General features: G+C 42.8%; 1 protein-coding gene across 3 annotated transcripts in view; it reads right to left on the minus strand.

Annotated features, from left to right (window-relative positions):
• The window catches only part of nsmaf (neutral sphingomyelinase (N-SMase) activation associated factor), a 106732-nt gene that overhangs the window by 16673 nt on the left and 71689 nt on the right, over window positions 1-18370 (minus strand). For all 3 annotated transcript variants that reach the window (XR_014766263.1, XR_014766262.1, XM_084702605.1), the window contains exons 17-25: window positions 15865-15916; window positions 15656-15776; window positions 15427-15558; window positions 14023-14065; window positions 13401-13555; window positions 6075-6156; window positions 5677-5735; window positions 5474-5541; window positions 5327-5394 (exon numbers count right to left, since the gene is read on the minus strand). Coding sequence is in view for 1 of the 3 variants with exons in the window: in XM_084702605.1 (XP_084558731.1) it covers window positions 5327-5394; window positions 5474-5541; window positions 5677-5735; window positions 6075-6156; window positions 13401-13555; window positions 14023-14065; window positions 15427-15558; window positions 15656-15776; window positions 15865-15916 (780 nt within the window). In the remaining 2 variants the exon portion in view is untranslated. The remainder of the gene's footprint in view (window positions 1-5326; window positions 5395-5473; window positions 5542-5676; window positions 5736-6074; window positions 6157-13400; window positions 13556-14022; window positions 14066-15426; window positions 15559-15655; window positions 15777-15864; window positions 15917-18370) is intronic.

Genomic DNA, 18370 nt, shown 5'->3' on the forward strand with positions numbered 1-18370 from the left:
GATGGCCAATCGCAGTGTTTTCTTGTTTCCTGTAACGTAGCAACCATGGTAAACATTTCTAGCTTTCAGTTTTTAAGATGGAGGAGAAGCTAATCGACTGTGTGGCTGCATATCCAGTCCTGTACGATACTTCCCTGTATTTGTACAAAGAAATTAATTAAAAGAATGAGGCCTAGCACAGGTTTGCCGAGGTTGTCGGTGCTCCTGGTGGGTTTTTTTTACTTTCAAATTCAGTCTCTCGTCACATTACGTAACTTTGTTCTAGCTAGTTACTATACTGTAGTAGCCCGGCGGGAACTCCCTAGTTGTATCGACAGATTAGCAGAGAAATTGAGTAATATAATAAAACGTTTTTACACATGTCTACATGTATGTTTATTAAACAGTTTTGTGTTTTGTATATAAGTTGTGTTTTGATCGATTTGACTGCACACGAATGTGGCGCAAGCCATCGCTAATAAACAAGTTAGCCGAGAAGAAATGTCTAGTCGCCCACTTGCCAGATGGCGAGACTCTGTTTAAAATGTTTCTCCTCGCCTTCCTTAAAGATAAACACGCACGTCCCATGTCTTCCTATTCTGAATATATTACTTTACTGAAGCAGCTAGGAGTAAATGTCGGAGGTGCATATCTATATCATTCACGTGAAGGGGGCACACGGATCAGAGCATCGCTCACACAATCAGCGGGGAGTTACGTGCCAAGTTGCAGTCTGCTGAATTTTGGGGGCTGCGTACCAGACACCATCTCCTGGTACTCACCTGCGTAACTCACTGAAAACGTTAAGTGCATCCCTGCCTATATGTCAAGATCAAATTAAGCATACAGTTCCATTTCATACGTAAAACATTTGGTGGCAGGGCTGGGGTGGGGTTGTTGTTCGGATAGACCTGCCCCCACTGCAAAACAAATCCTAAAGGAAACACTGCATTAACTACCATACAAATATGTATAACATCTATAGTAGTAATACATGGAACAACATTATAGTTACATATGAACTGCTATGTAGTTACACTGTTTGCATAGTACTTATTAAGTACTTCGTACTTATTAAGTTATTTGGTGAAACTGAGTGATAATTGGTATGGGGGGTTGGGCTTTCCAGGGGTCGGTTGCAGAGGTGGAAAATAACAATATACATTTACTCACATTACTGTATTGAGTAGTTTTGTTGTGTAATTTGTATTTTTCAAGTCGTTTTCAAAATCGGTATTTTAAAATGTACTTGATTACATTTTGAGTGAAGTATTGTATTTCGCTAGCCTGGCTGCCAGCCCAACTTCTCCCCGTCCACAAAAAAATGTGGTCGGGAAGTTGGGTCTGGAGGGTCTCGTATTGGGAACAACTACATAAAACCAGGATCTGGACGGACCAATGAAATTGCCAGGGCGGGCTTTATACGATGATGGACAGATGATCAACAGTAACGTAATCAACAACGTCACGAAAGAGCCCTTGGGTTGAATTCGTTTTCAACAAACAACATATTACGTTGCTCTATCCAATTGAGCGAAGAGGCATTTGTTTTACGAGTTCGGTTGAAACATGCTCCGTAGTCACAGCCCAACGGAGAGTTTTCAGACTCATATTCGAATGACTAGAATTATGAGTATGACAACGTCAGGCTAGTATTTCGCTACATTACTAATCAAATCCATCCGTTCCAGAAATGGCGCTACCTGAAACATCGAATTCTGCTGCCCAAAATGACGAAAATCATTGGCCACATTTGAAAGACTGCTTTTCATTTAAATTCAAGAGGGCCAATAGTATCATCATACAATCCCAGATGCGATTACTTGATCACGTTTTGATTGAAGTATTGTATTTCACTACGTTACAAATCAAATCCATCTGTAGAGTAAAAAAAAAGAAAATAGCGCCCGCAACCACTGATGAATGATCAGCATCTAGGCTGCCTACCAGGCGCCAAATCTTCCGGTAGGAGATTGAGGTTGCTGACATAATGAAGGACCCAGAACTGATCGCTGCAGCAATACTTCTACCAAATTTCAAACCACCTGGACAGAGAGGCCTGATCTCATCGAAACAGGTATGATATAATTATGATGCACTTTCGCTAGATTAACCTATTGAGGAGTGAGGTCTAAAAATTACCAACGCTTCCACCAGAGTGAATTTTTTTTTTTTACGGAACTGTTAATACCTGCTAGTGTTACCTGTTAGCCTTATAATTGTACATTTTGAAGCCATACTATAGCATTTGTCATATAGTTTTTGTCAATCGGTAAATAGTCGGTTGGAATGTTCAGAATCACACGTGTGACGGGACTCTGTAGGGCCCGCTTTCGAACGATCACATGTGTGACGCTACTAATTAACAGGTTTTAATCAAAGCTTAATTGTCTTAAATATTGTTGTTTGTCAATCCAAAGGTCTGGTCTATGTCAGACAACACCTCGACCAGTTGGCAGTGGCTGGGGTGGTGCAAGTTGAACAACATTCATTATTATTTTTTCTCCTCAATTAAGTCCAGAAGGTCAAAAGGTACAGGTGAGTTGGAAGGGTACTGTGGTGGGCCCAAAAACTGGTATTAACACACATTTGACCTATACAAGCATCTTCCCTTACGGAAGGAAAATATATTGCAGTATATTGGAAAATATCATGTGATACATTAGGCAATATATGTCCATATATGGGATTTCATATTTATATTATAATACATGGGATAATATATTGATGATAAATATATTACTAATATATTATAAACTATAATACATACTCATGTAATATATTGCAATATATTGCAGAATACAGCAATGATTGCCGTTTTCCATATATTGCAACATATTCAACATTAATATATAATGTGTTTATATCCCAAAATATATGCAATTTTATGTCTATAAATACCCCCATAATGTATTCCGATTTATATGGGAAACTGTATTGGTAATTTATGTAAAGATATAGTGTCACATGTATGTTTAATATATGGTAGAATATATTTCAATTCTATGTAAAAAAATAAAGCTGCAAGCAGCAATGGCGAATTCCTCCTTCAAAATGGCAAAATATTGTAAAATTGACATAATAGATAGTTACACCGAGATTACCCAGAAAACTATAAACTGTTTTGTCAACAAAAAAAAAAATGCTTATGTCTGAGGTTGAACCTGGAACCCTTCGTTTTTCAGCACAACCTCTCATCCAATTGAGCCATTCCAAGATCAAAACTTTGCTGTGGTCAGTTACTGAATAATAAAATAAGACTTGCTCCTATATGGCAATCATAGTCACATTTGGTCCAAGGACAAACAGCTCTAATTCAGTCATATCTTCACATATTAATTTGAAAATTTGCAGGGTACTTTAGGGGGAAGTCACCTTAACGCCTATTCCTGACGGGGGAATCCTAATTATATGGAAATATATACATGAAATAAATGTACAGATATGTGTTCAATATATTGTGGAATATATTTATATATTATCATGTAAGCGGGATGACTGTTCTCATAGCCAAGATCAACAAACAGGCCTCCAGACTAACTTTTTTTACGAGGAGCACAGTAGCCCCTGACTGAAAATTTTAGGAGCGCAAGAGGAAAATTTAGGGGCACACCTTATATAAACCTGCAATGTAATTATTAATGTGACTAGAGAGGGTACAAGTCAATGGCGTATTTTAGACCCTTTTTAGAGGTGCTCAAGCACCCCTAAGAAAGGGACATACTTCGTTTTTTCATTCTTTCAATATTTTGCATTATAATACATAAAAGTATTAATTGTTATCCAGTGAAATTTAAATTAGCAAGGGGGTTTAGCACATTTGCAAGGGACTGTATTCACGTCACATTCTCATTGGGGGCTGAGCACCCCTAAAGGTCTGATCCTAGAATCGCCAATTTGTAGGGTGTGCTTGCGTCAGTTGATGGGTCCGTTTTTTTCCTGACACTTTTACAACTGATATACAACGACCCATCACATAAGCTTGAATTTAAATACATTTAATGTGACATTACGTACTGTACATGCAAGTCTTAGCTAAATTACTTAAATGTATGATGCACTTTTCGATCAGTCCTCCCCCGACATCACGACACAATACTTGCTGAGTATAACAGCGCAAACAGACAGGGATACAGTAGCAACACTATTGCTAAATAAGTATTTAGCTGCTCGGCTCCAAGACGCCGGGTAAGAAGGGCTTGTGAAACTGCTCACCAAAAGAACGAAGGGGAATCCACTTTTCTGGCAGATTAAGACATGTTCGTAGGAACCTAGCGAAAAATAGCCTAAACTTTCCACAACTTTTAGCTAGGTTTATAGGTACCTAGCAAAAAATAGCCTCAACTTTCCTGGACTTTTAGCTACGGTACTAATGCTGAGGGGTTGCTGATATTGCTGTCTTACTAGAACATTGTTTCTATTGCTAACGTGTGCTGACGTTGTGCACATCCAATAAATTCCAAATTTATATGTTGCACATGCGCGAGTGCTTTAAAAAAATGCTCGCACTGTCTCAAAAACGATAAAAGCGACAATTGGTCAATTTGGTCACAGTCTGGAGCTCTGGAATAGGGTGTTACACCCCTCCCTCATACTGTCCATTCTTCCACTTTTTTAATAATATACTATAATGCTAATACTTAATACAATTTAATGACTTATTTCTTCCAGTATTTCATCCATGGAAGAAAACCTTTGAAAGAAACTGATTCAATGTTATGCCAGCAGTCAGCACAGCACTGCTCATCTGGCAGTATTAATATTGTAAAATCAATTTAAAAAGTGCTTCTATTATACCCAGAAAACTCAAGCGCTTCGTGGAGCTCAGGACCATTGCTGTGATATTTGTTTCTCAAGAGATCCATTTGTCACAATTAGGCACAAAATATGGCGGCAAATTAATTTTTGCAATCTTGAAAAGCTCATCCAGACAAGGTCAAACGTGGGACGGAAAGTCCTTGGGTCCTAAGACGGACACCTGCAAAATTACAACTTTACACAAAGCCAGGTTCCTGAGCTAATCGTTCCACTAAAATCCCACTATAAATCTTGCACCCACACACACAGAGAGACAGACAGAGATGTATACCATTATAGTATAGATGTAGATATATACAGTACATATACAGTACTGAGCAGAAGGATATTTAGTTTAGTTTCACTTTAAGTTTAGTCTTCATTTCATTATTTCTTAAAACATTTGTTTTATTTTTTTAATTTTTTTTATTGTGCCTAAGACTTTACACAGTACTGTGCATATATTGTACATATATACTGTATAGCGACTGTATATATATTTTATTAAATATGCTACACGAATGGAGAATTATCAGAAGAACATGCTCACACATTGTTATCCCAGGAGGAACAAACCACAGCTTTATCTTCAGGGAGCATCAAGCAGGATGATAAAGCCTTGAAAAGTAAGAACAGTAACAGTTAAATTATTTTGGAAGAAACTACTATAGAGGATACAATTATATAAAATAAATACCATATTGGAGAAGGACATGCTCCGCTGAAATACATTTGACTCTTTGGAAAACATTTTCAGTGTGGAGTCTGTGGAACAAGACAGACCTTTCTTAGCTAATCATGAAGAAAAGATTGTAACTTACGGACAATTAATATCCGTCTATTTTTTTTTGAACTGGTAATAAAATATGAAAAAGAAAAAAAAACAATAAGATAACTTACCTTGGGATGTTGAAAAAACAGCTGACCCGTTTTGTGTCACAGTGATACTTGTCACCGCCCTGTATTGACAGATTGTGTTTAAGCTTATATTTAAATCATACAAGAAGATCTGCACAACTGATACAAGCCTGCTGATTTTCCTTGGCGCATGGTTAGTTTACAAGTTTGGTTTGTTACAATTCATCAATTTACTTACAAGTTTCTTGTATTTTTGCTGCAGATACACCTACCTGTTTGTGTTTCACACAATTTTATTCCTAAATAAAACCAATACCAACCAGGGTTGTAATGAACTAGGTTGTGTTCTGTTACATAGAAAAATATGCATACTGAGAAATACATTGTGCCATATTTACTTTTCACTTACTTCGAAAGTTCTATTTCTCATTGTTACTCACTCTTTGTGAATTTTGTGGCTTGACAGCAGTTTCAGACTTGTTATATTGGTCCAGGTCATTCTTCCGCTTCTTTCTGTCAGGTCTTTAAAGGAAGAGTCCTCACAAATTTAGGCTATGTGACACAACAAAAGCTATTAGTATCTGTCATCCAAAATAGGATAAAACAATGTTTGAATACAAAATCCTACAGCTGGGAATGTTGCGTATAATGTCTTGCTGAGTGAACACCGAGACCACCGTATTGACTGCGAGTAATCAAGGCTGTTGTTTATATTGTGTTTAGCTAAAACTTAGTCTCATGGGTAGTCCTGAAGAGACAGCAGTTAGATAACCAGTTCAGGCCAAATCCCAATACTCCCCCTTACCACTTCCCCTTAGTTTTGCACATTCCCGTGAGAGCTAGTGGTGTCCCAATACTCTTTTTGACACCCCTTAAAACCAAGTAAGATCGGGAGCTTACTTGAAACCTAGGGCTATGTGAATACTGCGCGACCGGCAACAATGGCGGCCAGATTATCCAGAGAGCCCGATAAATGTAATATTTTCGGCTTAATTAATTGATAAAAAAAATATGCCAGTCTTGTTTTCTGGTATACACAGTCCCGTACATATATATTTGCAACCATTTTCCTAATTGAAACTTTTCTACAAATCGCTAGTTTGGTACACTAATACAGTGCTGATTTGCACAACAGTCCCGCATTTCTCTGACTAGCATGTCTACTAGGGGTGAAACGGTACACTCAGCTAAACTCAGCGTATCACACCCAGCGATACAATATGTATCACGATACTTGGTGTACGATACAATACGTATCACGAGATATTGAAGAAAATGTAAAATGAAACTGAAATTCAAAACAGATTTATTTTGAAAACATTAAACATTTTAAAGAATTTTCTGTGTTGTACATACAATTTAGTTAACTCAGTCCAAGCGATTTCTGTGAATGCAAGCAGGTGCAGAGTAGGTTGCGCGCTCAACCAATAGGATCAAACGGACATCATATTGTAAAAATATTACCATAACTCTACGATACATATTGTAAACATTTTGTATTGCGATATATTGTTCCACAATATATTGTTACACCCCTAATGTCTACAGTTTTAAGTAAACTCCATTAGCAGCGAATTTTGTTTGATATCAGTGCATAACACCACTTGCTTTGGAGATATCGATATGTGCTAGATGATGTACCCATAACCAAGTGGCGTCCCATTTCTTAGGGATATGTAGCCCTTACCCCTCAGTTTTGAGGGCCAAGGGCTAGGGGCAAATTAAGGGCTAGGGGAAGGGGAAGGGACAGTATTGGGATTCGGCCTGAAACTGTTAAAGAGTAGCTAGCCAGTGAGTCATTTTCGGTTTCAGGGTAGTCTGGGTACTCGAGCCGCCTTATGTTTGACGTTAATTGGGGGCGTTGTATCTTTGCATTAGCATATTTAAGGTGGCTAGCACTGCGGAGGCAGCCTCGTCTGGCAGCCTCGGTGCACGAAGACTCAGTCGAACAAAGACAGGGAGTCTACCTGCGGGAGTCCACCGAGGATGGCCGACGAGGCGGATCACCTCTTCTGATAAGTATCAACCTATTTGTATCTATTCTACCTAGAACATATTCATAGCTAGCATGTGTTTCCTTAGAATTCCTGTTCATTACACTACCCGTAGACGTAGATATGTCACAAAGTATTTACAGTCAACTTCTAACCTTCACTACCTATCCAGATCTTCTCCACCTGTCCTCTCTCTTTCCGTAGGGCTCTAGAACTGCCAGTCTGCTGTGAACAAGGCAGACTTCATCCCGGCGTTTGCATCCCAGGCTTCTCTTCATGCCCTTGCGCTGACAGAGACATGGATCCGCCCAGAGAAAACTGCAACTCCAGCTATTCTCTCCGTCAACCACTCCTTCATTCACTCTCCCCCGCTCATCCGGGCGGGGTGGTGGGACAGGTTTGCTTCTTTCCCCACATATTAAATACACATCCACACCACTCTCTGTTACTGCCAAATCATTTGAACACCATTATGTGATGCTAACTGATCCTATCAAAGCATGCCTAATTGTTCTTTATCGCCCACCAGGACCGCTAGCCGACTTTGTGGAGGAGCTGGACATGCTCCTCAACGTCCTCCCGGATGATGGTACCCCCCTGATAGTCCTTGGGGACTTCAACATCCACCTCCAAGGAACGCAGGCCGTCGACTTATTGTCTCTCCTGACCTCCTTCGACCTAACGCTGCTGAGCACACCGGCAACCCACAAGGCAGGCAAACAGCTAGACCTCATCCTGACATGTAACTATCACTGACTTAACCTCTGTAACCCCACTGCACATTTCTGATCATTACTTTATCCAAAACTCTTATCTGTCTCTCTCCCTCCAACTCCTCCTACCTCCCCTCCCCTTGTAACTTTCCGGCGCAACATCTGCTCCCTATCCCCCTACCATTTGCATCACTTGACTCTCTATGTCCCCTGTCAACCAGGCCTGCACGATCTTCTCCCTCCTTACCCGTGGCTTACTGATGTTATTTGTGAAGAATGGTCCACCCTTCGGGCTGCTGAGAGGAGGTGGCGTAAGTCGAAAGACGGTCTGGACCTTGATAAGTATCACTCCCTCCTTACATCCTTCTCTTCTCACATAACTGGTGGTAAAACCCTCTACTTTCTGAAAAAAATAACTCAGCTTCAAACCCCCACAAACCTTTTCTACTTTCTCCATCCTTATTAACCCACCTCCCCCCCCCACCACCACCACCCTGACAGCAGACAACTTCTACTCCTTCTTTGAGAAAAAAGTTGCAGTCATTAGCAGTCGGTTCCCTAAACCCACCTTTCCTACCCCCTCACCCTCCATGACTGACCCAACTAAATGTCTAAACTCTTTCTCTCCCCTGTCCGAGGCAGAGGTCTCTGACCTCATTCTCTCCCATCGGCCCACCTCCTGTCCCCTTGATCCAGTCCCCTCCCATCTCTTTCAAACCATCTCTCCCTCCATCATAACTTATATTCTCCATGTCCTCAACTCTTCTCTTGCATCCGGCACTTTCCCCTCTGCCTTCAAACAGGCCAAAGTTAGCCCTCTACTAAAAAACCCTCCCTTAACCCAGCCATCCTCGATAACTACAGACCAGTATCACTGCTACCCTTCTTTTTAAAAACAATTGAACGTGCTGTATCTAACCAACTGTCAAACTTTCTTTCTCAGAACAACCTGCTTGACCCCAACCAATCAGGCTTCAAGACTGGCCACAGAGACTGCCCTCCTTTCAGTCACCACTGCCCTCCAGTCTGCCAGAGTGGCTTCGAGGTCATCCGTCATCATTCTGCTGGACCTTTCTGCAGCGTTTGATACGGTTAACCACCAGATCCTGCTCTCCAGACTTTCTGAGATGGGCATCACTGGCACTGTACTCCAGTGGATCTCATCCTACCTGTCGGGAAGATCCTACCAGGTCTCATGGGGAGGCAAAGTGTCAGGACCCCGCCAGCTCTCCACTGGTATCCCACAGGGCTCCGTCCATGGACCCCTCCTCCTCTTCCTGTACACCACCTCACTTGGGCCAATCATCACCTCCCATGGCTTCTCCTACCACTGCTATGCTGACGACACGCAGCTGTACCTGTCGTTTCCCCCGACCGATCCTCAGCTAGGATTGAGACCTGCCTCACAGACATCTCCGCCTGGATGACCAAGCACCACCTTCAGCTGAACCTCGCCAAAACAGAACTTCTCATCATCCCGGCCAAACCCTCCATCTCCCACGATCTCTCAATCACCCTGGGATCTGCGACGATGACCCCTTCATCCTCTGCCAGGAACCTTGGGGTTACCATGGATGACAAGCTCTCCCTCACAGCCCACATTGCTGCAGTCTCCCGGTCGTGTAGATTCACCCTGTACAACATCCGGAAGATCAGGAGATACCTGTCTGAGCACTCCACCCAGCTGCTCGTCCAAGCACCTGTCCTCTCCAAGTTGGACTACTGCAACTTGCTGCTCGCCGGTCTCCCAGCATGCGCAACCCGCCCGCTTCAGAGGATTCAGAACGCGGCCCACCTGGTCTACAATCTACCCAGATGCTCCCGTGTTACCCCGCTCCTCATCTCCCTCCACTGGCTACCCATCACGGCCTGCATCAGATTCAAGACCCTGGTACTGACCTTCCAAGCAGTGAACGGGACTGCACCGACTACATCAAGTCTCTCCTGCAGCCTTACACCCCCACCCACCACCTACGGTCTTCTTCAGACAAGGTCCCACAGCTCAAAACTGCCCGGTCCCAACACAAGCTCTTCTCCTGTCTGGCCCCCAGTGGTGGAATCAACTCCCCACCTCCATAAGAGACACTGACTGTCTCCCCACCTTCAAGAAAGGGCTCAAGACACACTTTTTCCGGGAGTACAACGGTACTTAGGAATGGTTTGCTGGACCCAATGTTAGTGTCTTCAAGGATCACAATGACTCTTGCTTAGAGACTTGTCGCTCTTGTTGGTTAGTGGTAACCGATTTAAATTGTTGTACTCGCTGTCGTCGTCGTCATCTGCCGCTTGTCTGGGGATGGGGTCGCGGGGGCACAACCTAAGCAGGGAGGCCCAGGCTTCCCTCTCCCCGGCCACTTCCACCACCTCTTCCTGGGGGACCCCGAGAAGTTCCCAGGCCAGCCGAGTGACATAGTCCCTCCAGCGTGTCCTGGGTCTTCCCCGGGGCCTCTTCCCAGTGGGACGTGCCCGGAACACCTCACCAGGGAGGCGTCCAGGAGGCATCCTAATCAGATGCCCGAGCCACCTCAGCTGGCTCCTCTCGACGCGGAGGAGCAGCGGTTCTACTCTGAGCCCCTCCCGGATGACCGAGCTTCTCACCCTATCTCTAAGGGAGAGCCCGGACACCCTGCGCAGAAAGCTCATTTCGGCCGCTTGTATTCGCGATCTCGTTCTTTCGGTCACTACCCATAGTTCGTGACCATAGGTGAGGGTAGGAACGTAGATCGACTGGTAAATAGAGAGCTTCGCCTTTCGACTCAGCCCCTTCTTCACCACGACGGACCGATGCAGAGCCCGCATCACTGCGGACGCCGCACCGATCCGCCTGTCGACCTCGCGCTCCATTCTTCCCTCACTCGTGAACAAGACCCCGAGATACTTGAACTCCTCCACTTGGTTCAGGATCTCCTCCCCGACCCGGAGATGGCACTCCACCCTTTTCCGGTCGATAACCATGGCCTCAGATTTGGAGGTGCTGATTCGCATCCCAGCCGCTTCACATTCGGTTGCGAACCGCTCCAGTGAGAGCTGAAGGTCACGGCCCGATGAAGCCAACAGGACCACATCATCTGCAAAAAGCAGCGACCCGATCCTGAGGTCACCAAACCGGACCCCCTCAACACCCTGGCTGCGCCTAGAAATCCTGTCCATATAGGTAATGAACAGAATCGGTGACATAGGGCAGCCCTGGCGGAGTCCAACCCTCACCGGAAACAAGTTCGACTTACTACCGGCAATGCGGACCAAACTCTGGCACTGGTTGTACAGGGACCGGACAGCCCCGATCAGGGAATCCGGTACCCCGTACTCTCGGAGCACCCCCCACATGAGCCCCCGAGGGACACGGTCGAACGCCTTTTCCAAATCCACAAAACATGTGTAGACTGGTTGGGCGAACTCCCATGTACCCTCCAGGACTCCGCGGAGGGTATAGAGCTGGTCCACTGTTCCACGGCCAGGACGAAAACCACATTGCTCCTCCTGAATCCGAGGTTCAACAATCCGGCGGACCCTCCTCTCCAGGACCCCTGAATAGACTTTCCCAGGGAGGCTGAGGAGTGTGATCCCCCTAAAGTTGGAGCACACCCTCCGGTCCCCCTTTTTAAAGAGGGGAACCACCACCCCGGTCTGCCAGTCCAGAGGCACTGTCCCCGATGTCCACGCGATGTTGCAGAGTCGTGTCAACCAAGACAGCCCTACAACATCCAGAGCCTTAAGGAACTCCGGGCGGACCTCGTCCACCCCAGGGGCCCTGCCACCGCGGAGCTTTTCAACCACCTCGGCGACCTCGGCCCCAGAGATAGAAGGGCCCCCTCCGATGTCCCCAGACTCTGCCTCCACGTCGAAAAGCGTGTTGGTGGAATTAAGGAGGTCTTCAAAGTATTCCTTCCACCGATCCAGGACGTCCCCCGTCGAAGTCAGCAGCGCACCGTCCCCACCGTATACAGTGTTGACAGAGCACTGCTTCCCCCTCCTGAGTCGCCGGATGGTGGTCCAGAACCTTTTTGAAGCTGCTCGGAAGTCATTCTCCATGGCCTCGCCGAACTCCTCCCATGCCCGGGTTTTTACCTCCGCGACCGCCAAAGCCGCGTTCCGCTTGGCCTGCCGGTACACATCAGCTGCCTCAGGAGTCCTACCAGCCAATAAAGCCCGATAGGCCTCCTTCTTCAGCTTGACGGCATCCCTCACCTCCGGAGTCCACCACCGGGTCCGAGGGTTACCGCTGCGACATGCACCGACCGCCTTGCGGCCGCAGCTCCGGTCAGCCGCTTCAACAATGGAGGCCCGGAACATGGCCCATTCGGACTCAATGTCCCCGGCCCTGTACTCGCTGTGAAATATTTATTTTACTGTTACTTTGTTTTCCACAGGTACACTTGCACTTATAGCAATTCATGTTGTTTAATTGTAACTTGTTTAACTACATGCTCTTATGGTTTTTCCCTTTGGCACTTATTTTGGTTGTTCACAATGTGTGCTTCATGTTTTGGCTACCCATCTTGTTGTTATTATCACTGACCTTTGCACTTTGTAAAGTTCTCTATTGGAAGTCGCTTTGGATAAAAGTGTCTGCTAAATGAATAAATGTAAATGTAATGTTAATGTTGATAATACCAATTTTTATGGATATAGTGTACATTCTATACATTCGCATTTAGTTTCTCAGCAATGTGGTAAGATGGTTGATCACTTTCCATTATGTCACCCCAAGATTATGTATATGTAGCCAGTGTGAATCTGTGAAACTCACTCCTCAGGTATGACATGGGCCACCCACGTCACCAAATAGCTAGCTTTTCTTTGGCGTAGTTGGTAGTGGTTGCGCTTGGAAGTCGAGAGGTGGCAGGTTCGACTCCCGGTGGGAGTGAACATTGGCCAGTATGTCTCTGACAGAGCTTGCAAGACCACGTCCATTACATACCTGTTACATATACACACTGTATTTTGCCTTCTCCCAGTTGATTTGTGATACAACCACCAATAGACCAAAAACTGTGGCTAAATATTCCATTGTATTATCCAATTATGCAGTTTTATGGCTTAGCTAAATCCTGGGTACCTGGAGAGAGGGCTGTGTTGCAGCTGGCTGTCTGAGACGTGTTCACCCAAGGGGATATCCTTTGTGGATGAGGGTTGGTGAACAGCTGCTTTGGAGTTTGACCAAATTCAAGAATCTGTGTCAACATGGCAATCCTTTGATCAGGGTCCATGACGCTTCTCAGAATGAGATGGGTAAAAGATAAGAATAGATTGTTAAAAAGTTCTCAACATCAAAAACAATGTACAAGTAAATCCTTGGTATAAATATTTCTCACTAGATGTTAAGAAACAAAGGAAATTGAACATGTTACATTGGACTATTTGGATTTTGTGCACCAGTGTTTTAAAACTTCCAAATCGAATTCTACGCAATTGTATGCAATCATCTAATGATGGTTGGTTGTAATATGAAAAATGATGGCCCCAGTGTAGGGGGTTCTCTATGGTGAATTGGGTCAAGGGAAGTAGTATACATAGGTAGATGGTTAGTAGTAAACTTTGATACTTTGACTAGGATAAGCAGGTTGTATGAAAATTATTTTTACAAATGCAGATATGTTTGTAATTACTGGTCTCACTAATGTAGACGGTAGAGCATTGAAATGGAGTGAACCAAGGTTAACTTATTGAGAAGGCCTTACCTGTCACAATCAATGCTACCCTCGTATGTCAAGGGATGAAACACTGTAAATCAGAAAATATATATATTTTTTCCCCCTATTACATCACATCGCTAGTCTAATAGTTTCAAAGTTGGTTTTCTAAATTGAGTATTAACATTCTATTTTGGCCTCGTAGCTTTTTCATTTTACATGCACCGTTTTACAAAAGTGTTGGTCATCCTGCAAAGTTTTCCATATGTGAGAATAACGTCTCCTGAAGACTTGAGACTAAGATGCTAACTCAATAAATCAATTATTTTGGGTGCAATGGCCTTAAATTACTGTAGTTTTTATTCTGAAAATCCAAACAACTAATAAATGTGTTCTTTCACAATAAATAGCATGAACCTCTGTACATCAATTGACTACTATTCGACCATACTGTAGATCTGTAAAACACATTTTAGCATTTGGGCGAGCTCTTTTGGCCCAGCTTTTTTGGGCAAGCTCTTTTGGGCTAGCTCATTTGGGCTACTGTAGCTCACAGCCAATTTTAGAACTTGGATAGCTATGACATAGCCTGACGTTGTCATACTCATAACTGTAGTCAGAATATGAGTCTGATACCGTTCCATTGGGCTGTGAGTATGGGGCGTGTTTCAACCGAACCCGGAAAAAAATGCCTCTTCGCTCAATTGGATAGACCTACAACCAATCAGAGCAACGTAGTATGTTGTTTGTTGAAAACAAATTCAAACCAAGCGCTCTTTGGTGGTTGATTACGTTACTGTTGATCCTCTGTCCGTCAACGTATAAAGCCCGCCTTGACAATTTGACAGCTCTTGTTCGGACATAGTTTTTCCCCAACCGAGCGACCCCAGACCCAACTTCCTGACCAAATGTTTTTGTGGGCGGGGCTAAGTTCGGCTAGCACCCAGGCTAGCTATGACGTGAGAATTGGATTGTTTGATTTAACTCAGTCTGCTCAACTTTATGTCCTAAGGGACTCCCTGTCCTGCACGTTTTAGATTTCCCATCTCCAACACATCTGATTCAAATGAATGGTCATTATCAGGCTTCTGCATAAGTAGATAACGACCCATTCATTTGAATCAGGTGTGTTGGAGCAGGGAAACATATAAAACGTGCAGGACAGGGGGTCTCTGAGGACCAGGGTTGAAGACCTCTAGACTAGATAACTATGACATATAATTTACACGAAGCATCCATGGGTTGGGTTTAGGTAATGTAATTTCTGAAGCAATATGAATGTCAAATGTATAACTGTACATTCAAGTTTATATAATTTGTATGGGATACCCTGCTTAAACAAAAGTAAACAAAATAAAGCTCTGAATCTGAAACACAGACATTCTATTTCAAGGCTTTTCATCAATTGTCTATATTATCTATAAATGCTATGATTATCCAGGTGTCTCATACCATTGTGGGCCACCACCGCTTCACATCCTCTTTGTTTAAAGCCAAACACCAGGTCAATCCACTCATGCAGGTGTTCTGACACATACTGACTCTCAAATGCTTGACGATTCTTCTGAAGAAAATCACTAGCATCTGCATGAAACATTGAGAGAAATCCTCAGCCATGTTGTCAAGTTGTTGATCATTCATGCAAAATGAAGATTGTTTTCAAGATATTTGGTGTAGATACCCTGTGCCCATGGAGGAAGAACCACATCTCCAACCCAACTTCCATCCTGTCTTCTTCCCAAGTTTAGATTCAAACTGTTCACAAGGAAGCCGGTGTCATCTCCATAAAAGTCAGGAATCAACTGAGAGGTTGACAAAAAGACATAAGAGAACATTTTAAAATGAACATACAGACAAATTGCATTTTGTTCTGTAATCCAAATGCCCTACCTCTTTGAAGTCTGTTGCACCTTCCAAGCAATTTCTCCATGTTTCTCCAATGCTGTGAACAAATATAACAGGATCCAGTAAATGGGCCTAATAAAAGTTGGCTGCAGGAGGTAAATGTGCACAAATGATGACACTACATGTTCAAAAGTTTAGGTTGATGTTGTTGTTGAGCCCTAGTCATTTTCATCCCTTACATTCTCAGGTTGATGTCAAGCACATAGCATTTTAAATGAATTTCCAATCAACTAGTTGTTTGAATTAGCTTGTTTCAAAGGGATGTCTTTATTCAGATCAGTATGAGTAAAAGCTTAAAAATATCAGTAGATGGGGAAAACCTATTTAGGGAAGTTTAAGTCATAATAAAGTTTAGGACCATTTCTACATAGGATTTCCCTATTTCCTATTCCCTATTTGTTTTTGATGTAACTGTTTTAACTATGTGAGGCGACCACATATCATATTAATGCAAGTGTAATCTCTTGCACTAAGGAAAATTAGAAGAGAACCTTGTTTCACTGTTAGTATTTAAGAAACACATTTGTTTTTTAACCTATGCAGTCTTAATCAATATTAAGTATGCATACTTATTAAAAATATGCAGAAATATCAGTTGTAAAATGTACACACGTGAAAAATCTTGTCTTTCTCCAAATATTAAAATGTAATAAGTAGGGCTGTGAAACGATTAACATTTTTTATCAAATTAATAACAGGTTTCTGTAGATTAATCATGATTAATTACATATTACCAATTTTCCGAATTTTTGTCTTTAGTGTGCGTCTTTGATTTTGTGGTACCTTGATGCTCAAGTCACCCGTTGCCACTCGCAAAACTTTGGTGAACCCCCCCCCCCAGCAGAGGCCACCAAACACAAAATGCGGAAAAAGCCGCCCCTCTCGGCGGAAAATGCCGCCCCTAACTTCGTGGCGCCCCGGGCGGCTGCCCGGTCGACCCGTGCCAAAAACAGCCCCTGCTGTTCAGTGAGGGTGGTTTGGCGCATTCTACTTGAACTCCCCTCGCCGACCAACGCATGCTTCGCGTTGAGGTGGTATGGGTTACTTTAGGCTGGTATTGCTTCGGTGAAACGATAACATTCAGTCATTTAGCATTCAGTCATTTAGCAGACGCTCTTACCTAGTGCGATAACGTCTTCCCGCAGAGTGTGCATATCACTTTGGTTTTATTGGATGTTCCATCTTAGTTTTTTTTTTAACACAAACTTCTCATCCAGAAGTTGCAGATTGGGTGGAATTGTGGGTATATTTCGTTAAATGCGTTAAACAAAAATAACAAATTAATCCTGTAATTTAATCATAACGCGTTAACGCGTTATTTTTCACAGCCCTAGTAATACGTTTTGAGGTGATGGTTAAAAAAGAAAAATGCCCCAACAGCAGTGGCCACAAGCACACCTCACAATTTCCCCAGAAATTGTACCCTCTTTAGATTAGCATTTAGTTTATAATTTGAGCCTTTTCATTCATCATTTAAATCTGTAATTATTACTTGAACATTTCATCATTAATGAGCATTCCATTAATGATTTTACCAGTTTATTAGTAATTAATATTCTACCTTAATTTACTTAATATAAATCTATGTTTTATATAACATATCAATTCAAGATTTCTGTACTTGAAGTTCACAATTAGTGTTTTTATTTGGGCACTTTCAGTAATTTCTGGTTTGGTGAGAATTGTTGTGTTTGCTAATCAAATATGTACTGTACTGTGTGTAATATACTGTAAATACATCATTTTTTTTCTCTCACTCTCCCTCTCTTTTGCTCTGTGTCCCTACTCCAAAATAGCTGTGCGTAAATGTCTCATCCTAGAGTCAGGTCTCGGATTCAGAAGCCAGTTTATTAGATAGACTATAAATGAAGAATTAAGTAATGTAAGTCATGTTGGATGTGGGACTTCTGTTATGAACTTAATGTTTAGATGTTTGTGGTGGTAAGACAATTCAAGTAGCAATTTCACTAGAAGATTATGTTGAGGTTGAACAAGTATTTCAAGAGCATTTCAATTGTGATCTGAGAAATATAGGAACCAAAACCGCTGATAAGAACTGTCATCACCAGCTGCATCACAGGCACTGTATTATCTATAATTCCAGACATCTGTGTGTGTCACCGACATCATCTCGGGCATTGTGCCCCATCTATAGTTCCAGGAATCTGTATGCCTGTGCCACCAGTTTTATCATGGGTACTATGCACTATGTGTGTGTTTTTTTTAACGTTAAGACTCCAAGAGACACATATTGTATCAGAATGGTTCTAAGAACATGGCAGTGATTTAAGTGTACTTCAGTGGCCTTCCTGACCGAGCATCTTTGGGAAGAAATGGAACAGGCTAAAATGTACCACCGTCTGCAATAAATACATGATGCCATTATGTCAGTATGTTATGACAGCATTGTAGAATGTTTTGGACACCTTGTAATTTAGGCTATTCTGGAAACAAAACAGAGTACAACCTGGCACTAGATGGGTGTACCTAA

This window comes from Hypomesus nipponensis, chromosome 8, assembly GCF_054491055.1.
Source record: "Hypomesus nipponensis isolate SF chromosome 8, ASM5449105v1, whole genome shotgun sequence".
Classification (NCBI taxonomy): domain Eukaryota; kingdom Metazoa; phylum Chordata; class Actinopteri; order Osmeriformes; family Osmeridae; genus Hypomesus; species Hypomesus nipponensis.